At 37.1% G+C, this 22,758-nt stretch overlaps 1 protein-coding gene across 3 annotated transcripts in view; it reads left to right on the top strand.

Moving 5' to 3' along the window:
- The window catches only part of pex5la (peroxisomal biogenesis factor 5-like a), a 67,517-nt gene extending 44,843 nt beyond the window's left edge, over positions 1-22,674 (top strand). For 2 of the 3 annotated variants that reach the window (XM_056751526.1, XM_056751528.1), the window contains exons 5-15: positions 272-392; positions 962-1,058; positions 1,278-1,307; positions 3,784-3,879; positions 12,677-12,796; positions 13,770-13,913; positions 14,908-14,978; positions 17,612-17,818; positions 18,526-18,691; positions 19,670-19,827; positions 20,157-22,674. In XM_056751526.1, the coding sequence (XP_056607504.1) occupies positions 272-392; positions 962-1,058; positions 1,278-1,307; positions 3,784-3,879; positions 12,677-12,796; positions 13,770-13,913; positions 14,908-14,978; positions 17,612-17,818; positions 18,526-18,691; positions 19,670-19,827; positions 20,157-20,358 (1,412 nt within the window). In that variant the 3' untranslated portion in view covers positions 20,359-22,674. The remainder of the gene's footprint in view (positions 1-271; positions 393-961; positions 1,059-1,277; positions 1,308-3,783; positions 3,880-12,676; positions 12,797-13,769; positions 13,914-14,907; positions 14,979-17,611; positions 17,819-18,525; positions 18,692-19,669; positions 19,828-20,156) is intronic. The other variant, XM_056751527.1, reaches the window with a different exon arrangement.
- The last annotated feature ends 84 nt before the right edge of the window (positions 22,675-22,758 follow it).

The raw sequence follows: 22,758 nt of genomic DNA, 5'->3' as shown, positions 1-22,758 counted from the left end.
CTGTTATGGCCAGGAGCACTCGCAGCAGATGCTCACAGATGAAAATGTCATGAATTGATCGTTTTCTGTAATTGGCACTCATTTCTTTTTCCAAGTGAGAAAAACATCATAAGCTTACACACCATTTAGATAAGAGTGCTTTAGGCTGTAGTTTTAATATGTGTGTATGTACCAACTCAAATTCCACTGACTTTGGTGGCTTGCTAGTTTACTTTGGTGCTGTTAAGATGATATATTTTTGTCAAGCAGCATGGCCTCATTTAACTTGCAGCTGCAGTTACATCTTCGTTGGAGAAATGGGAGGAACTCAACCTACATCCAGAGCGAAATGGAAACAGAAAGTGGAAACTCGAGAGAAGACGTTCATCTAAACTTTCGGGGGAATTTATGTGGTAAGCACATAGTTTTGTATACTGTATAGCCAGCCACGATAAAAAAAAGAGGTCGTTCCAAATTTTCTTTTTTAACACCATTTCTAGATGTATTTTGGCCATTCCAGTCCAGTGTCTGTTGAACTTTAACAAAATCAAACCTCAGGAGTGAGGTCATCCAACAGCAATGCGAAATACTGACACCATGACAAGACATAAAAACTGTGATAAAAATTGAGGTTATCTAATAATTTTTATTTTTTTCCTATATACATGTACAAATATAATTGTTATATTTGTTATTATGAACTTGTTTTCTTTACAGTATTTGAGGTCTAACAAAATTGCAGAGCATCATTTCTGCTATTTTGGCCTGTTTCTCCAGTTTTCTTTTTCAGAATGAAACAAAAACAATAATTTTAGCAGGACACTTACCCATAAATGGTAAATAGTCATTATGAAACGGTCTCTAATTTTTTCCGCATCTGTATATATTTCAAGACTTTAAAAACTTTGTATCGCAAGATGTAGTGTACATATCTCTTTCGAACACCTTTTCTGAACATTTGTTTCTAATGACACAACCACAGGTCTACGGATTGCAAGACTCAGCCAGACGCCACAGTCCCCAGGAAATCCCTGGAGGTATATAATAAAGTAGAGGCAGAGGCAGCACAAGTTCCTCAAGTAAGTGCAATTCTGATCAGCCTGCAAGCATCACCGTTATAACCTCTCCACACATGTGTCAGTGACTTTTCAATGTTATTTCCCACGTGTCTCACTCTTCCGAGCATTTTCAGACATTTCGCTCTAAGTCCATTCACTTGAGCTGTGAACAGCTATACGACCAGTGCTCCACACCTCATGGAACATTCTGTGCTAACATCTAGAATTCTTTATTTTCAGCTCAACAGGCAATTTAGTAGTGGAAGACATGTAAGCTTTTCTGTGCACTCTTTGTATTAATCACTATATGTACTGTGCATTTGCACCATGGCAACAGCATCACCCCCAAATTCCATACAAAAGACTGAACCATTTGGGCATTACTTGAGCTCCAATTATGCCACACAAATAAACTGAAATGCCCTTCTCACAGCAGGTCACTATATGCAAAGGTTTTCAAATTTTCTCTCTTGGTGGTGCTACAGGGTACAAATGTTACACGCTTCTACCCTCAGTGAAGCATGCAGGTCTGATGTATTTCTGTCTATCATGATAAGATTAATTATTCATTAAACACGGGTCAGTATCAACATAGGATCTTATCGCCCACAATGCAATTAATTCAATTAAAAAGTAAGTCTTCACCAGTGTTGTATGTGCTCGTCTTGGTTTCTGACCCCTTTGCTGATGGTAACGGAAAATGATGCATATAAACTAATGCATTTTCATAAATAAAGGAACATTAAATCTTGTTGTAATTGCTGTTTCTTCAGCTACAAGTATAGACACTTTGACACTTTTAACCTGTGAACATTTAGAAAGCAAACAAATTATATTTCTATCTTATCTAAGATATAATAGTCCTTGATCTTGCTGAGGATACCTAGAATTTAATGTTTAAAAAATGTACAAAGGAAATCATATTTTCACATTTAGACAAAATTACAGAAATACAAACCATGTTAATATGGTCAAATTGTTGGTAGTAGTGGAGATTACAAACTGTAGGATAGTCATCATTTAAAATATAAAATTAAAATGTTAAATGTTTATGATTGAATGATTTTGTGTTTATTATCAATGTTTTAATGGACAGTCAAGTTTATGGTCATCTTGACTCTTTCTCTCATCTTGACATTTTTGCACATGAAGGTGAAATGCTAAATGTTTAAGATTATTTTGTTTTAATAAAACATAATTTATTAATTAAAAAAACATAAAAACAAATATATTTGGACTGCATGATGGAAAGAGTCCAGAATATGTGGGATCTTCTTCAGTATAGCAGTTTTTATTTCACAACATAATTCCTAAAGTTACATTAGTCTTATTCCATAGTTTGGAAGAGTTTACTATTATTATAAAATGTCTGAAAAAATATATGAATAGTACAGTATATTAGAAAGTGGCTAAACCTTTGACGATAATGTATGCAATGTGGTATTTCAATCCCGGATTAGAAATCTAAATAATAAAATCTATAAATCTTTGAACAAAATGATACATTGCTGAAAGGTTGTTAACAAATACTCATCATTTATGAGTCTGTCTAGACATCTGTTAAGACTAGTTATGATCGAACAATCATAATACATGTGGGTTGCATGGTTCTAAAAAAATAAACCCAGATTGTCATCCCACTTTAAAGGGCCAGAGAAATGGAATATGTAATGTTAAAGGTAATTGTTGCACTGGCAGGAAATTTGACAAGGTACATTAAATGTAATTATACAGGGCTGCACCAGCACAATGAAGCAAGACCAATTGTCCTTTTTTGAGGCCTCCATTATAGCCTTCTGTATGAAATCCGTTTAACTCTGTAACCTCTGTAATTGATTAATATCCAACCAGGCAGGTGGAAAATACTTCATCATCTTACTTTGATTCAGTCTGCCTGGAAGGCTTTGTTATGCCAAGAATTGAATTGGGGGAATGGAAGTTTTCCATTGATAGCTCAGCACTTGACATTTAGAGCGACCTAAGAACAAGATACAAAGCTACAGGCAGAAGGTGGTTTCTAAAGGGTAACTATGATTACTTTATTCATTAAACTGACACGCAAATGTAAGTGTTAGGAGCATTAAACTATGGCATTATTATGCCTGAACGTAAGAAAACACAGTTAACCAAATATAGATTTTATTGTATCAGCAAATATAGTTGGAAGCAACTGTTCTTTTTACGCCACACTGTATGTCTCCGAATAAAGCCACATCGGATGATGACCTAAAAACTGTGAGAAAATGAAACCCTTGGGATCTTACTGTTCTGTTTTATGTTGCATTAAACGTGATTTTTGTTGGTGGGTGGTGTACACATACAGCAACGTGATCAAAATGAATGGCTTTGCCGCATGTGAAGCATGTCTTTGGGTGTACTGTACATTGCCGAAAAATAGGTGTGTATTTGACAGTTCATGCTGAGCAAAAGTCTCCTGCCAAGCTGTTTTCAAATTTGCATACAGAGAAAAATGTGTAAAGGTAACTCAGTGCGCATGACAAGTCAGTCCAGAGGCATTGTGAGCGTTTGAGAATGTCAGGTGTGGACAACAACACCTCGGATAAGAGAGAGAGAGAGACACACAATAGAGAGGGGGAGAGAAAAAAGAAAACCCTTCGTTGCTGATGCTGGCATTTTTCCTTGCCTCCGGCATGAGGGGTTGGCAAGGGCAGGGCCTTTTCTCGTGTCAGAGAGACGGCTGACCGTGTTTTCTCTGACTCCTCTGTTGTGTACGTGTGTCTGACAGGGCCGTTTGGGCAAAGACCAAAGGTTGGGCAGCACACTCCTGTCCAGAAACCAGTCTCTGGAGGAAGAGTTTGAGAGAGCCAAAGCAGCAGTCGAGGTAAGACAAGTCTCAGTGTCATCACCAGAACGAAAGACGGAAATATTCATAAGCATCTCATCCACTTGCGTGCGGAGGCATTTTGTATGGAAAGGCAAGGGAGGTCGCGCCTCCTTAATAAAAATTTGAATGAATAACTGTAAAACAAATAAAGTGGGGAACAAAACAATGCAAATATCACGTTGCATGAGTTTATGTAGTGCGTAAAACACAAATCATTAGTGACACCAAGTTTTAGTGAGAGGAGAAAATGCCATTCTGTGATTGGTTGATTACTCTGTGAATGTGATAATGCCCGTCCATCATCTTTTCTGTTGTACAAGGGTCAAACCGGTGGAAACAGGCTATTATTATACAATAAACAACTCATTCGCATCAACATCTATCGTTTGGTAAAGCCTAAAATGAGCTTGAAATGACTTGAAAACACAAAATGTGAAGATAATTGTATTGACAAAATAAAAGGGGTGTTTTGTGCCTGCTGATCAAAAATGTTGTTTTTGTGGGAGATCTGTCTTTTCAATTCAAGGAGATGGGACATTGAAATTACGGCCACCGAGTGTAAATACCATCCTTTAGGGGACATTGCTTATGGTCTGACTTAAATAAAAAATAGTGTGAGGTAATGTGAGCAGACAAAAATATTAATACACTGTTTGCTTGTGGATTGATATTGGATCGTATGCCTTGTATCTGTCAGTCATGCAAACATCAGAAGGAATTGGAATGTGAATTTACATTAGATTTGAAAGCTCAAAGATGGGTTACCTTTACATTTATTGAATGCATACATGTATCTATACAGTAGGTGTCTGTGCACATTGAACAGGAAAATGTGTTTTTACATTGAAAAAATATACATTAGGTCTCAATTAACTTTAACTTTATGCTCACATTTATGTGATTTTTATACAGTTGTGGCTTTGAAAGAGTTGAGCAGAAGCCTGCTGTCTTGAGTACAATGTGACTCTAATTAGACTTACTTAATAATTGATCGATTATGATGTCAACTGTGCGGCTCATGGAACAAGTTGAACCATAAAACATCTTTCCATTGCTCAATGAAAGGAGAAAATAGGCCAGTCACTGAGCATCAGGTGGCAGAGAAGGTATTGTCCGTACAGAAACTAGATATGGGACCCGGCTATCCAACATCAGTTCCTCTGCTTCAGTGATCACAACCGTTGATGCATGGAAGAAATTACTATAAGGTCTGTCACTCAAGAGAAAAAACATCTGCACACAACATCTATAATTAAACAAAAAGCTTATTTTTTATATAACAGCTACATATATATTATTTTGAGCAGCATAGCGTGGGGAACATTTTTATTTTTCTGAAGTGTTTTGAAATACACATCTTGAATACACAAACAAATAGCTATGAAATGACAATAATAGTGCTTAATACCTTGTGAAAATCACTAAATGCTAAATTTTTTGTGTTGATTTGAAGAGTGTCTGTTGTATTGCATGTCTTGCAGAGGTTGGATGCTGGGGGCAAAAACATGGACAAGAACAAATGAATAATAGAGGAGAAAATGGAAGGACATGTAAAAGTAGAAGGAGCATTTTTCACAAAATAAAACTGAAAGCCTGAAACTAAAATACACTTTTCTTCATTTACAGCAAATCGTCAGGAAAGGAGGTGCTTAACCGTGCTCAAATGTTCAACCACACAAGATCAAACAATACTATATGAGCTGTTGTATTAATTAACTATAAAGTTTGTAATTTTTGCAATTTAGTTATCATTATTTGAGACGTTGTGTAATTGTTTTGCTATTAAGCATAAACAATTAACATAAAAACAAATTAAATAGACAATTGAATTAATAATATAACGCTATGCAAGATATATTTAATGTCTTGGAAATAAAAATAAGATTAATCAAATCAATCAAATCTAATATCAATTGATGAATAATTAAAATATATTTATTCAAATTAAATACGATAAAAAATTAAATATTGAATATATTTCTATAATATTTCAATAAATTAAGCATATTTTGTTTAGTTTTTTTTTCTCGCAGTGACTTTGTTTCTAGTTTCCAGTTTGGAAGGGGTATAGACAGGGTTCAAAGCAAGTAGTGATTCTTATTCCTGCAATGGAAACAAATAGAGTATTAATCGATAACATCCTACTTGGGTTTCGATTATTACAGGAACCCTGGGCTTCATGCTGAGAGCTGACCTTCTTCCTCCTAACCCCCTAAGAATCTGTGTATATTTAATCTCATGATTAGCTGAACACAGGCGCGCAGATGGCACTTAGAAAGTGGGGGACATGACACCCTCAGATTCATAGTGACCCGATCCGTCCCCCTTACTGTCCCTACGAAAGGAAACAAACATTGGTAAAACTAAGGATTAATCAGGGTTTCCGCTGTGTACATTACCTTAATTGATGATTTAATCAATCGCTCCCTTATTTATTTTGCCGTCACTGCTTCACGATCTGATCGAGTCAGACACAGGCTGACGCACAATAATCAACCAGTCACCATTACTTTGTACCTACGCTCTCACTACACACTGTTCTGTTGTCAATAAACACACACAATGTGCTGTCACCGACATTTACATTGTATGCGCTCTCTGTTTGCTGTTGCTAGCCTGCTATAACTTAAGTCCTGACGCCGCCCACGGGGTCCTATGAGGAGCTTTTGGATGTAGTAGCGGTAACCATAGTGATGAAATGCCATCGTCTATGACTTAGCTGGTGATTTTTCTGGACTGAAAAAATTTAGCTGCATAACTGCCACATAAATGCAACGAAGAGACAAAAAACAATCACCTCAAGTCTTTTCAAAAACCAGACAATGTAAGTATCCTATGCCTGTTGACTTTTCCCAGATGGCAGATTTATTTTGTTATTTATTTTTAATACACTCAGCAAACACAGCAAAACGTGGAGAGCATGACTATGCAAATAGTTGAGTGGACAGAGGCAAATAGCGAATTAACACAAAAAGAATCGTTGGATATATCAAACAATTTATTGTGAGGAAATAATGTTTTATCTGGATTTGTGAGACTAAATTAGAGTCCTGGCATAACATTATAATCTAACCCAATACTGTATAGGTGGCTTAGTGGTTAGCACGTTCGCCTCATACCTCCAGGGTTGGGGGTTCGATTCCCGCTTCCGACTTGTGTGTGTGGAGTTTGCATGTTCTCCCTGTGCCTCGGGGGTTTCCTCCGGGTACTATGGTTTCCTCCCCTGGTCCAAAGACATGCATGGTAGGTTGATTGGCATCTCTGGAAAAATTGTCCGTAGGGTGAGCGTGAGTGAATGAGTGAGTGTGTGTGCCCTGCGATGGGTTGGCACTCCATCCAGGGTGTATCCTGCCTTGATGCCCGATGACTCCTGAGATAGGCACAGGCTCCCCGTGACCCGAGGTAGTTCGGATAAGCGGTAGAAAATGGAATGTAATACTGTATAAATTGTCTGAGGTAAATTGACTGATTTATGTTTAAATACTCGACAAAAAGTAAAATACTAAACAGTTTGATCATGCATTACTAGTGTTGATCAGGTAGGCCTTTGTTCTTTGTTGTTTATCCATGATTTCAAATAAGAATCCTCCAGTGGCTTTTTGTGCAAACCATTAGCCCAAATTACGTATTTACTAAATTACTAATGTAACTACTCGAGCACTAGTTAAAGCCCAAATTACTCAAAATAACTAACTGAGTTGAAATCATTTGCTGACAGATTGGTCCCCCCAGTTAAAAAATCCCATCTGCGCCCCTGGCTGAACAGACACCTTTATTGTTCCGAAAACTGTCCGGGACTCTGTAGCTAGTTTCCAATCATTTCCATTCGCTGATGTCTGGAATGAATTGAAATGAGAAACTGCTAGTCTCGCGGAACAGTGCATAAAGATGCAAAACGGAAAATACATTAACGCCCAGCTGTCTTAGGGGAGGATCATGTTGAGATGTAGGAAACCGGATGCAGCCGAAATTATGATGTGCTATTTAGAAACAGGCAAAGAGGTGAAAACAGACTTTAGGCTTTGCTCTGCTTTGCTCAGTGGCAAAGATAGAACAGAGTTGTGTTAAAAAGGGATTTAGATGAGCTTTAGACTCCTGTATGTAATTTCCACACATGAATTGACAAATTTAAATGGATTTTGAAAGTCTTAAATCTCAGAATGTTTAAATACCGGGTTTCTGGATGGAATCGTATGACCTATAGAGACTTATCATATTTGAAAACCACTTTTTTGCATAATTTATTTAAAACAGAAAAGTATGATCTGACAAGCTTTAAATTTGTAACAGTGTGTTAATTCATCCTTTAATCTTTCCATCTTCCAACATTTGTTTGATGATGCAAAATGACAGAAATTCATTTTATCAGGGAGACTAGACAGCTTGTCGATTCTTTTTTATATGTTCAACAACTCAACTCCACCCAACCACAAACTACCCAAACCGCCCTTTTCTCAAAGAAATATATTATTACTGAAACATACATGTACACTTGTTTCAAAAGTTTTTTTTTTGTAGGAATTAAGTGATTATGGTGGACATTTATAAGTAAATATGACGAAATGGAATGCCTCAAACTGTAGTTAAACCAACTTACTTAATCTTTTAATGTGTGGGTGTTTAGATTTTGGTGGCTTATCCAAACTCAAATGTTAACCTTTCAGTAAAATATGAATTGAATCCATCTCTTTTCGTTTAATAGATATGAGATAAATAGGTTACATCATTCTGCATTGAAAAGTTCAAATAACAGTTTCTGTATCCCTCCACGGCCCCAATGTTAGATAGATGGACATGTGACCTCATTAGTTAATAACCATCAGAAGGTTTTGTCGATCACCCACGCTTATCTGTCAAGCTTTAAATCTTGTTGATTGATCCATAAACTCTCATTAGAACTCTTCCTTGTTAATTGACACAAAGCTTTGGATTTAACACTAACTAGAGGGAAGAATAATACCTAAAGTTCACTCAAAAATTTAAATTCTGTCATGTTTTCTCGCCCGCTTGTCATTTCAAACTTTTCTCACTTGTATCCTCCGCAGAATACAAAAGAAGATAAATTGAAAGTTGATAACCAAACAGCACTGGCCCCCATTTACTTTAGTCATTTGGCATTTACTTCTATTGTTTGGACACAAAACCAATGCAAGTGTGCCAGTTAACATTGTTCTTCAAAATATCTCTTTTTGTGTTCTACTGAAGAAAAAAGGCATACAGGTTTGAAATAACGGAGAAATAAGGGTGAGAAAATGATGACAGAATTTTGGAAAACAATTCCTATAATAAATAATGTGTGAATTCCTGTTGGAAGTGAACATGCCCTACTCGTTCTAAAGCACAGAAGCATTGAAGTAGGAACTCTGGGGGGAGTTCATTTACGCATTTGACAGACGCTTTTATCCAAAGCGACTTATATTGCATTATGAACCCACGACCTTGCATTGTTAACACAATGCTCTTACCACTGAGCTACAAGAAAGTGGAGCAAAAGTTTTGTGCCACAAGAACTGCAGGCTTTGTGTACTGCCCAAATTGAAATAAAGGTATCAAACTTGTGAACCAAATGTCATCTGTTACAAAAACAGCAACCAATTAGAAAAGACTTTCTCTCCCTAGTGAATCAGGACGCCCTTGATCATGTGTCTTTTGGTTTAAAATGAGAACAAGCACTGAAGAGCACTGAGCCCCTTCCGACCTCCTGTTAAGGCCCCTGTCATGGCCTGCTGATCTCATGACAACATTTCAGTCTTTATTGCACAGACAGTATAGAGCTCTATCTCACACCGTCCCAAGGGGGAAGCAGTACAGTTGAGGTAAAAGAAATCTGAAGGAAAGATGCCCGTCTTGAATGACAGATAATGTCATAGGGCATTCAGGAATGCTTTCTGTATGTGAAGAGCTTTAGGGCATGTCACAGCTCTCATTATTTTCTCCCATGGATTTTCTGTTCTTTTTCAATGTTCCGTACATATATTCCATCGCAAGAATGTACTGGATAGATGTGGATGAATAAGGTGGCATCACTATATGTTTATATAGTAAGAAAATAAGGCAGTAAAATGTATAAGTAAAATCACACGTGTCATAAGTAGAATCAAACTGGCTTTACAAGTCATTTCAACATAAAACTGTATCTAACCATTTCTACTGTTAAAATTCAGTTTTTCAGGACATATAATGAATTGGCCACTGCTCCAGATGTCAACCCTTATATTGAGGCAGCTGTCTGTGTTTCTGCCAGCCAAGTGTCAACATGCCACACCACTAACTCTTGCTACAACAAAATAGAAGGGGACTGAAAGGAGTAGTTCACCTTCAAAATCATCTACTCCATCCTGCATTCATTTGAATGACAATAATTTATTGAAATAGCAAGAATTTATTAGAAAAATATAAAAGTCACTCTACCGTAAAATTAAACAAAGTATGTAATATCACTTTATAATAAATATTTATTTGGTGGGCAGATGAACATTTTGGTTGGCGCCCACCCATACCCACGCCCAATATAACAGATGAGAGAACTTAAATTAGGAACATTTAATAATTATGATGGCAAAAAAATCCAGAGAATTTTCTTTCAAATCTTCAGTGAAGATGTGCAGTGAAGGATGTCAACCCTGATCCTCTGGCCATTAAAACGTTCTGTCAGGCAGTCTTTCCCTTGTTGAAAGTTAATGAGTCTTCAACATTAACCTCTGATGTATTGGATGGGGTCTGTGCTGAATTGTTTGGGGGGGACCATTTACTGTAATTTGGCACTTAGTGAAGCTGTTGGCCATCATAAAGCGCAGAGGGGCATTTATCTCCTCAACAAGAGATGTGTCATTGAAAAAAAAATATTTCTCATCAACTTTCAATATAGATATAATCTGTGAAGGGATGAAGATGCTTTGGAGAGTGGATGACTGTCTTAAAGGGACAGTACACCCCAATGTAAAAATTCTGTCATCATTTAATCACCCTCGAGTTGTTCCAGATCTGTATTTATTTCTTTGTTCTGATGAAAACAGAGGAAGATGTTTGGACGAAAGCTTGTAACCAAACAGTTCTTGGCCACCATAGACTACTACAGTATGAAAAATTACAATGGCAGTCAAAAGTGCCCCAGAACTGTTTCCTTTGCAACATTCTACAAAATATGTTATTTTGTTTTCAACAGAAGAAAGGCATTTATGAAGCAATTTTTCATACAACGGTAGTCTGTGGTGGCCAATAACTGCTTGGTTTGAAAATGTATGATTGATAACGTTTTGTGTATTCTAAGCTTCGGTCCAGTTTCACTGTCACAAAGATAGATGTAGGTGACCAGATGTTGCTTTACGCTTTCATAATAGAGTTGCTTTACATTTATGTTGAGAGAGTTGGTGTTAAATTCTAATTGCATTTTGATTGGCTGTTATAGTTTTATTGTTCATCAGCTGGAAAAATCGCCTAAAAACGACCCCAACTATACATTATTTGTCTGTATCGTTATTGTTAAAGTTGTGATGTGGATGCTTCTCTTAATCTCTTAAATTTACAATGATTTCTAGCATCATTATAAGCATCAATATTTCATCATATTTCACCAGTTTTTGAGTCTTTACACTGGCTCCCTGTCAAATACCGTATTGATTTTAAAATCCTTTTGTTAACTTTTAAGGCATTGCATGACCTGGCCCCTCAATACCTGTCTGATCTTTTAATTCCTTACAAACCTTGTCGAAATCTACAGTCTTCTCAGTATGGTCTTTTAAATGTGCCCAAGACAAGGCTCCGCTCCATGGGTGATAGAGCATTTTCTGCTTATGCTCCTAAGATCTGGAACTCTCTCCCGTTAAACATCAGGGTGCCTCTAGTCACTTTCAAAACTTTTTAAAACATTTTATTTCAGAACTGCTTTTATTTGACTGGGTTTTTTGCTTTGTTTTTTTACAGTATTCTGTTTTCCTGCTTTATTAAAGTGTGATGTAGTGTTTTGATTTTTGTGCAGCGCTTTGAGAAGGAAACTTTTAATGGCGCTATGTAAAATAAATGTATTATTATTATTAATATCAAAGTATTCATAGCTATAAAAATAATAAAAATATGTAACGTATCTTTATAACTGAAAAATGATTGATTATATAAAAGAATACTGAAATTAATGATTTTATAGACATTACTTCATTTTGTCTCAAAAAACTTGACTTCAATTTTTATGTTGCTGTACTGTGTCAATATTAAAGAAACAAAGGTTCTTTCAATGTAGGTAGATATTATGTAAAGAACAGTGATTTACAAAAATGACTTTAGTTAGTTTTGAGCTAAAGTTTTGTGAAGTGGGATTTTTGTGAAAAACATGCACTTTTCAACTGTTAAATGTGCAAACCAGCACATGTTTTGTTTATTTGGGCCTTCTCAAATCATTTTAAAGCATCTCGTACTCCTGCATTAATTCCAAGTGTTTCATCATACTCGCTTCACTACCTAATGCTTGTAGAGAGGAAAACTTTTGATTAATCAAAGTCTTAAATGAGGTTTCCGAATGGCCTAGACGGCTGTGAGTTGACTAGCTCGCATGGCTGTGTAAGTCTCCTCTTGCCATCAATATTCATGCGCAGTGATTTATTATTCAGATTGCCGAGCACAGGGAGTTCACAGACATGTTGATACTGATTCAAGACATTTCTAAGTGCTCCACACCTGCGGAGACCCAAGGACTGAGATTACCAAACTTGATGATGTTATTGGTTTTAAATCTTTTTAGAGCTACATCTATGTAGTTTATGTCTTCTTTATTTGATTCTGTCCTGCTTTTCTCTCATAGTCGGACACAGAGTTTTGGGACAAGATGCAGGCGGAGTGGGAAGAGCTCGCCCGCCGGAATTGGCTTACAGAGAATGATGATCAGCAACAGATTCCTTCCAATGTGTCTCCGTATGAAAAGGTACAGGACAAATAAAACCTTGTATTTTTATATTAGGCTCTACACACAATGGTTTCTGAAAGACTAAGACCTGTACCTGTAGTCCAAGATTGTGTGTTGTTCTCATTAATTTGCAATTTTGTAATTTATAACAATTAGGTATATCAACCTAAAAAGGTCGATTGTTAACTTAATATAACAGATTTTTGTTTCGACCGACCTTTTTATAGTTTTTGTACAATAATTATTATGGAAATATTTATTTTAATGTAGCATCAATGTTTTAGTGTATGTTAAGCTCAAGTAAATTTTGAGCTTAAATCATTAATTGCGATATTGTGAATATGTGAACAAAATCAGCATTGTTCACCAAAACAATTACTAAACAAAAACTATAACCATTATCACATCTTTAAAAAAATATTTTCAATTGTCATTGTTAGAAAATTCTAGAAATTGAAGCGATAATGGATGACTACATCTAGAACTTGGTTCATGAGGACAGTATAAATCATAAAAGACAAAACCCATCAAATGTACACTTATTAAGTTTTGGACGACTCATTTTTAGTAACTGTTATGTTAAACTGTTCTTTTTAGTACAGTGGTATGCCAGTTCCTTGCCATTTCTTTGTACAAGAAATAATACAGAAATGTTTAAATATGTGAAAATATTTTTTTGTTTTTTGTGAGTACCGTCGATGTTAAAAAAAATGTGATTTTCGTATTCAGCATACTTCATAAAGAAACAGTAAAAATTAAAGTGAACTTAAAAAAAATGTATAACATTGTGTAAGAGTATACATTTTTTGAATTTCTTAGTATTTGGAGTGTTTGACTAGTGCCAAAACCTGATGTATGTTAGTCAGGCAAATTTGAGAATGTTCTAGAAATGCAATATTTTTCTTCTAAAAGGTCTTATTAGGACCCCACTGTAAATACATAAACCAGATATGTGTAATATTATTTGATCATATCTTTTTTTCTTCCTCAGGGGTACTACTTCCACACAGATAACCCTTTTAAAGACTGGCCTAATGCGTTTGAGGAGGGATTAAGGAAGTCGAGAGAGGGAGATCTGCCTAACGCTGTACTGATTCTGGAAGCAGCCGTCTTACAGGACCCTCATGATTCAGAGGTGAGCGAGTCAGGTTCGGCTACTTTCATCAAATCAAAGTCTGCACAGCTTGAAAACAGTAACCTACATGTTCTGCCAATCAAATTCCTTCATACCCACAACCTACAGCGATAAGTGCTAGTTGACTACTTGCCCACACTGAAGATTTAACAGATCATAGCATGATTAGCTAAGGCGGGGGTTCCACGTTCTCACTGGTTTCCACGAGAGCTTTCTTTTTGTCAGAGCGTTTGACACTGACTGATAGAAAATCATTAACAGCGCTCAAACTGAGTAGGTTTCTTTTATTCTGACAAAAACACAGACACAGCCAGCCATGTTAACATATTTTATTTACTGTAGTCGTGTCACATGGATGGTTTTTAAATGCAGCTTTCTCCAACAGAAAGGTAATACGATTATCTCCTAATAACCTGTATTACCCGGTGTTCATATCCCTACAGATGCTTCATAAAAGGGATTGTTCGTTCCAAAAATGTACATTATTTTTCATCATTTATCCACCCACGTGTCACCTGTATGACTGCAGAACACAAAAGAAAATATTTTGATGAACGTTGGTAACCACACAACATTGGACCCCATTGACTTCCATTGTGTGGACACAAAACCACAGAGACATTTCTCGAAATATCTTCTTTTGTGTTCCAAAGAAAATGCAGGTGATGAATGACTTGAGGGTGTGTGAATAATAACTGAATTTTTGGGTGAACTGTCCATTTAAACCGTAGCTAAAAACGTAAGTACTGGCTTCATGTTTTGCTATACAGGATTTTCAAATCTGTTTCATAAACAAGAACAAAACCCAAACAGTGACAACAGAAATCCATTCAGGTCCTCACAAAATATGTTTTGAATGTCTCAGGTGAATGCCACAGCTGAGCCAGTCATTTCCCCCGAGGTTAGCACTGCTGCACCTGCACAATAGAACCTCCTCACCAGAGTCGAGGTGATAACCCCAATGCTTATTGTTCAATACCTATTTTCTTGGCAGGCTTGGCTGGTGCTGGGAACCACTCAGGCAGAGAATGAGAATGAGCAGGCAGCAATTGTCTCCCTCCAGAGGTAAGGAAGGATCCCTACATGAGTCTTGCAGTCATCACATTTAGGATTGGACTAAGTTTATCCAAATGAACAATGCTGATGCTCATTCGGCTTGCACTAAAATAAACTTGTGATTACCTTAAATCAAGATTAACAGTAAACTTTTCCAGAAATGATTTGGGATAGTTTTTGACAACAATGCCCTTTACAGAGTTCTCTAAAGTGTGGAAGTTGAAGCAGGAGAATGTCACACAGGCCTTGAATCAGACACACCTCTATGTGGTTATCTGTGACACCAAATGAGACAAAGCTCACTGCTGTGCCCTCTCCTGCTTGAGATAAAGAGCTGCTGTAATAACCCGGTGATCCAATTAAAATTGCATTTCATAAGCACAGGGGCCGTTGGGAGATTACATTCTTTTAGTTTAGGACAGCCAACCATAATCTTTTACAATTTTCCTTGGAACGACTAAGGGGGTGAAAACTCCAATCTTTGTTTGTAATCACTGGTAACACTTGAGGCCGTATATTCATACTGTGCATCTTTATAATCGGCATTATTATAATCGCAAAAGAGGTTTTAGAATGTATTTTATTATGAGATTGTCCACAATAGTATTTAATCTTGTCATTTTGCCAAAGTGTATCATTTGTGATTGTAGGGCTACACGACTATGAGTTAAAGAATAATCACGGTTATTTTGCTCAACATTTTTTTATCACAATAAATCACCACGGTTATTCTGTCAGTTTAGAACTTTTTTCTTGCACTTCATCATTTCATTACACTTTAACAGCCAATTAATATAGATTATAATCTATCATTGTTGAATTTTTATAACACCCTATTTTACCCATTATCACCACTGTTATTACTAATGTCTTGTAGGTGGCTTAAATCGTTAAAACAATTAAAGTATGATTAATCGTGCAGCCCTCTGTGATTGGCTCATATGTTCCAAATCATACTCTGTTGGGCTTTAGGAGGTCTGTTATACCAAGAGAAATGTCATATGAGGTCTAGGCATTGAAAATTAGAGTCAGTCATCTGAGAGGTAAATGCCACATGACTAATCGCCATGGGGTCAAAGGTCTCTGATTGGCTGACACCGCCATAAGAATGTGCACAGTGCCAAGCCATTCACTATCGACGGTTTTGGTGGCAACAACATAAACAAACGTTATGTGGCCCAAACTTAACTTCCTACTGTTGAGTGGTTTCATCGAATACGATTAAAATACAACAAAATATTAAAAACAAATTAAAATAAAGTGTTATATTACAACCAAACACAGACCGGAAGTTCGGGCCAGGTGCCTACATCCGATGAAACCGTCTATAGACATAGATGGACGCTGAATTGACCACTTTCAGGTCAACACTTCCACCATTCACAATAGGGAAGTCTCCAAAATTTTCCAACTCTAACTGTTAAGAGTCTAAATTGAACATATACATTTTAAATCAGTTTTAAATGTAGAAATGTAAACATTATTGTGCTTTTAATATAGGAAAACGTCCCTGTTTGCTTGTATGTGTTTATAGGGCAGTCGTGCCCTGTCCAATATGGCGGCAACATTGATATATTGCAGAGATGCGCAAAAGTGGTCAATACTGTCCAAGTCATGCCTATTTTTGCTTTTTATATATTTAATGGGATAGGAGAGGAGAGTGCAGACAGGAATGCTTGGGCAGAGATAGGGGATTGTGATCGGCAAGGACCATCAAGACAGGAATCAAACTTTGGTCGATGTAAACACACTGGCGCTATATATCAGCGTGCTTACCACAGGCCATCGATGTGGACGCCAAGACATGCTTTTAAGAGCAGACCCAACAAATTGCTCACTATATAAATCTACTTTAAAGGGGTGATTCGCCGGAAATACGTGTTTTTCTTTGGTGTGTTATAAATTTCACATGCATGTATTAGACACGCAAAAATGTAAATGTCGGAACAAAAGATGTATTTTATCTAGAAGCGACTGCTCACCCAGACCTGCCCGAAACGCCTTGTGTAACCACACCCCGGTGAATCTACATCAGTTCGTAACACAAACACGGCTAAGATCATCCAAATGTAAACGTAAGTTTCTATTCAGAGCGATGAGCTTTGTAAAATATCAGCACGCTTCAGATAGGCTGGGCAAAGATGAGATACAAACATGCACGGAATGTGGAAAATACAGCGTTTTTTAACCTAAAATCGTCTATACACATTGTTTTACATCTAAAGCAAACAATACTATTCGTTTTAGCCGCGTCAAATGACCCCTTTAAACTAAAAGTTTCTACTTAAAAAGTACTTTCCCCATGAGCAGAGTATTATGTACTTTTGATGCATACAGAAGTAAAAGAACTTGGACATAACCAGGAACAGCTAAAGAGCACTGCATTACATCAAAATGCATTGTTGCATCGTTTTCTTGCCCTCGTAAAATATGAAAGATGGGTTGTAAGCACATTGATTATAGTTTCATGAACATGTAGACATGGACCCCAATGCAGACACATAAAATGACACATGTATTTGGGCATGGATTAAAAGCAGAACTGATCAGGAAGCATCTGCCTGTCATGATGGCTGTGAGCTAATTAATGTCCATCAAAAGCAACAGATCCTCAGATGCTTCTCTGTCTTGTGTGTGTGCAGGTGTCTGGAGCTCCACCCCAACAACCTACAGGCCCTCATGGCCCTGGCAGTGAGCCTGACCAACACAGGGATGAGGCAGGAGGCGTGCGAGGCACTGCTCGGCTGGATAAGACACAACCCCAAATATAAGCATCTACTGAAGAACCGCACACACCTGCAGGTCTCACCTGGCTCACGGAAACTGTCCCACTCTTCCTCTATGGCCTGGTATGGATTTGACAGACTGCAAAAAATGCTAGAAATTCCGTCTTAAAGGGATATTTCACCCAATAATAAAAATGATGGTGATATTTATTTACCCTCATGTTGTTTAAAACCTTTATGTGACTCTTTCTTCTGTGAAACACAAAAGTACATATTTTGAGAAATGTCTGTAGTTTTGTGACAATAGAATCAATTGGGGCCAATGTTGTTTGGTTATCAGCGTTCTTCAAAATATATCTTTTGCATCTAAATGATGAAATAAGTTCATTATTGGGTGAACTATCCCTTTAAGGTGGTAGTTGTGTTTTAACAGGGTAGCTCAACGTGATCGCATTCATTGAGGAGGGGATTTTGTATGAATCGTACAAAAATGTGCTTTAAGAAAAGTTAGAAAAGTATATATTTATATATACTGTATATACAGTATATATATGATTTAAAAGAAATGAAGCAGAGGATCTATCTACCTTGTTCCAAAATGATTTTAAACTAGATTCCCAACAGGAACATAAGGAGTATATACTTGTGCTACAGCCTTTTCTAAATTGAACTTTATGAGCACCCATAACGTTCGCTTCTCTCCAGAGAGCCTTTATCTCATTTTCTTTGCTAATAAAAGACACATTTTGATGATAATGCCGGTGTGGGCGTCCCTCAAGGGCAAAGCCTCCGAGTCTCTGAACTCCCTGTTCCGTTCTCTTCCCCATCAGCTCCCTGCTCCCCGAGGTGAAGGAAGTCTACCTGGAAGCTCCTCAGCAGAGCTCGGACGCGATCGATCCGGACTTACAGACAGGATTGGGGGTGCTATACAACCTCAGCTTGGAGTTCAACAAAGCAGTGGAAGCCTTCAATGCAGCACTGTCAGTGCGACCTGAGGTAAATCCCTGCTCGGTGCACTCAGCGCTAACTGCATCACATAGAAATTCTCTCAAACCCAGAGAGAGACGATGAAATCAAGGTCTCGGGACATTTCAAAGTATCTCCAAAAACAGATTTTTCATGTTAGCCGACTCCAGATCGTCGCTTGTCACCTTGTCGACGATTGATGCGTGCTAAGCCCAGTTCTGCCCCCCTGTGTGGACTGCATTTACACTCAATCGGAAATCCTCCCTATCTGCTTGACTTGGTAATGTCTGCTTGCCTGCCGGGGGGCTCAGAGCTTGAATACAATGAAAGATAATGACGGTTTTGAAGCGAATCTCTGACATCAGACTTGCTGATGTCTTGCTGATGTTTCCTGTGCTTGGAAACTTAGATCTTCTAACTTTGTTTTGAATCACTGTACGTAAAGGTCAAATTCATAAAAGCGAGAGAAGATCATATCATAACAGTAGTTCAGTGTTAAATTGAAATCACACGTAAGCGAAGTTCCGACCCAGTGTTTAGGAGTGTGGAGAAAGAATAAATAGTCAAGATTATCGCTTAAAATGGTCAGTTCGTTTGCACATCAGGGACGTTTAAATCTTTGGAAATCTATGTCACGCGTAACCTTTCCAAATTGATTGCGCAATATGGAAGTCATGGACAACCTGAATGGAGGCACTCAGAGGCCGTGCTAGCCATATATTTATGTTTAACCAACAGCCCCCAGTTTAAGTGCTTTCTATGGATATGAACTCCAGAAAGCTTTTCTCAAAAGCCTTAGTTTGTTTCGACAGAAAAAATAAACACACTGACTTGTATAACATGTGGGTTAATGAATTATCATGAAATGTTAATTTTATAGTGAACTACTCCTTTAAAGGGATTAGGCGAAGGTGCATGTAACAGCATAATTTTGGGGGCACAGAGCGATAATGATTTTGATCGGTGACGCTGTGCCGAAGTTTATTTTTTCGTCCTTGATGTGTACAGGACTACCTGCTGTGGAATCGGCTGGGGGCGACGCTGGCTAATGGAGATCGCAGCGAGGAGGCCGTGGAGGCGTATACCAGAGCCCTGGAGCTCCAGCCCGGCTTCATTCGGTCACGTTACAACCTGGGCATAAGCTGCATTAACATGGGGGCTCACAGGTTTGCAAATCATCATTTATTCTCCCTCAGGTTATTCCAAACCTGTATGACTATCGCAGAACACAAAAGAAGATATTTGGAAGAACGATGGTAACCAAACAACACCGGCCCCCGTTGGCTTGATTGTATGATAACAAAACTACTGAAACATTTCTCGAAATATCTTCCTTTGTGGCCCAACAGAAGAATGAGTCATGTACTGGTTTTGTATGTCATGGGGGTGAATAAAAGACAGATTTTGGGGGGTGTACTAACCCTATGAACTGTAAAAATCTCTGATGCGTGCATTCATGTGTAAAAGAACACAATGTTTTCACTTTTTTTGGCAGGGAGGCAGCGAGTAACTTTCTGACAGCTCTCGGTCTACAGAGGAAGAGCAAGAGTCGGCAGCTTTCGCATCAGGTCATGTCCGGAAACATCTGGGCTGCCCTGCGAATAGCACTGTCCATGCTGGACCAGCCTGAGCTTTTTCAGGCCGCCAACATAGGAGACCTGGATTTACTCATGAGAGCTTTTAACCTGGATATGTGAGCAAGAATACCCTTTAACCGTGGCGAAAAGTCAAAGTCCAAAGTCTTTTAGGAGAAGAACTTTGTCGACATACTGTACAGTGTAGACAAAACCGGTTACTTGTTTTTCTGCAGAGCACCTTTACATTCCTGAGAACTGAGTGCCGGTTTAAAACTTTTTGCACTTCAGTTTATGATCTCCCCAAAGAGCACAACGCCAGGAGAAGATTGTACGAAGTATGCCTTAGTGAAAATATCAGCTAGACCTGCAATGTTACCATTGGAAGCCAGTGGGAAAACTTTTAAGTGTTCAAGAAAAATACTGCTTCGATCCTCAGAGATCTTTAGACATGTAGACTCCATGTATTGATTGAAATGCACTTTTTATTTAAAAAAATATTTTTGGTAGCATTTAGTTCAAGCCGGGACACTACCCACCTGATGTCTGCTGCATCGTCCCCTTTATTTCCTAGAGCTTGCGGAGCAGAATACAACGCCTTACTTCTCTTGCATGGAATAGTTGAGATTGAGATGTCACTATATCATATTAAAGCCATTCCTTGCCATACTTTGACCTCTTCATCAAAGACTAGGTTCCATAAAGTTCTAATGTTGTGGCGAAACGTATTGAAATGTCATGATGCACATGTGAAGCAGGGAAATCTGTTTAACTTCCCTTTTAGCCAGAGTTCTATGATGAATTTTATGAAAAAAAAAATGTTTCTATTTGGAAGAAAACTGCCCTAGGGCTGTCAAACGATTAATCAAGATCAATCGAATGCAGAATAAAAGTTTCTGTTTACATAGCTAATTAATTTTGTATTTATAAACACATACAGATACAGTAAATGTATACATTTTAAATATATATAAAATATAAACTTTTATAGAATAATATTTATTGGTAAATAGAAATAAATACATTTAAATATTTCCTAAAAATGTATACATGTTTGTGTTTATAAATACAAAATAAATATGCACAGAACACAGACATATATTATGTAAAAAACAAACTTTTATTATGGCTGCGATTAATCACAATCATTTGACAACCCTACACTGTAAAAAATGTTGTTTCAGCTTAAAAAATGTACCTACTGCCTTAACATTTTGAGTTAATTTAACTTTCAAATATTAGTTGACTAAATGAAATTCTTGTTGAGTTGACTAAACTCGTTGAGTTGACTTATATTTTTAAGTTGAATTAATTTAAAATTTTAAGGCAACCATTTTTAAGTTGAAGTAAAAAAAAGCTAAAATATTTTTTACAGTGTGGCAAAATCGAAGCCAAACATTTATTTCGTTTTTCAGTTTAGTGTCACGTTTTATAACCTTTTACTGTCATTGTACATTGTAGTTTATGATGGCTGACGTCCAGTTTGCATGTGAATGTTTTTTTCTTTATCGTGCAAACACGCAAATGCGTATGCAAAAGAACGATTTTAAAATGCTATGCAAAATCTAAAGAGAATTTCTTTTTTCATTCAGTTGGAAACTGAAAATTTACAATTGAGACAGATGCTTTCATTTAAACATAATATATCAAAGTCTGCTTTATTTTATAAGCGTTTGTTTTATCTTATTCTAAAACGTGGCACTGATCCAGCTGGTTTTGGTTTAAAATATTTTTTTATTTTTTCCAGACAACTAGCAAGAATAAAAGAGCGAGCATGCAAAGCCATTCAATCCCTTTTCAACTGCTTTATTGACTGAAGTTCTCTGCAACTACTTTTTGGTATGCCCTGTATATGCTCATTAAAAGTTAGGGCAGGCTTGTGCTCTGTAGCAGAATAGATACAGTAGATTATATCACGCCTTAGGCCAAATCTCCTTTTTCTAGAATTTTGTATAAACTCAGGTGTGATCGTCTAGATGAAGTCACTGCACCTGATGTAAGATCGCATGCCGAATATATTTATTTTTGAATGCTTTAGATTTATTTATATGCATGAACTTGACATGCCTATTTTGATCTATACCTTTCATTTGTATGACTTATATATATCACTGTAACCACACTATTTTGCATTTCAGTATATATATTGATCTGAAAATGATATATTAACCATATAATATAGACATAGGCATTTTTACAATGCGGTGGGGCTGGATAATGTACACAAGAAAATCTTTATAGTTAGGCTACTTATATTTAGTATTCTTGCAATAGCCAGATTTACTGACCCCTTTAGAAGTCACATTATAAATTAGAGTCAGTTTCTACATTATGCATCCATCAGAACTGTGTTTCTGAATTTGTACATGAAAACTTGAATGTTTGCCGCAGGCTTTATTAAATCTTGCGCAATATTTAAACATGGCTAAACATAGACGATCAATATAGAAAAGATATCTTTTAAAATAAAAAATTGTTATAGATTTTGTATGTCTGTTTATTTCTATCGATCAAAATTCCATG

The sequence above is a fragment of the Triplophysa dalaica genome, chromosome 6 (genome assembly GCF_015846415.1).
Source record: "Triplophysa dalaica isolate WHDGS20190420 chromosome 6, ASM1584641v1, whole genome shotgun sequence".
Taxonomy (NCBI): Eukaryota; Metazoa; Chordata; class Actinopteri; order Cypriniformes; family Nemacheilidae; genus Triplophysa; species Triplophysa dalaica.
This window is presented reverse-complemented; position numbering and strand designations above follow the sequence as displayed.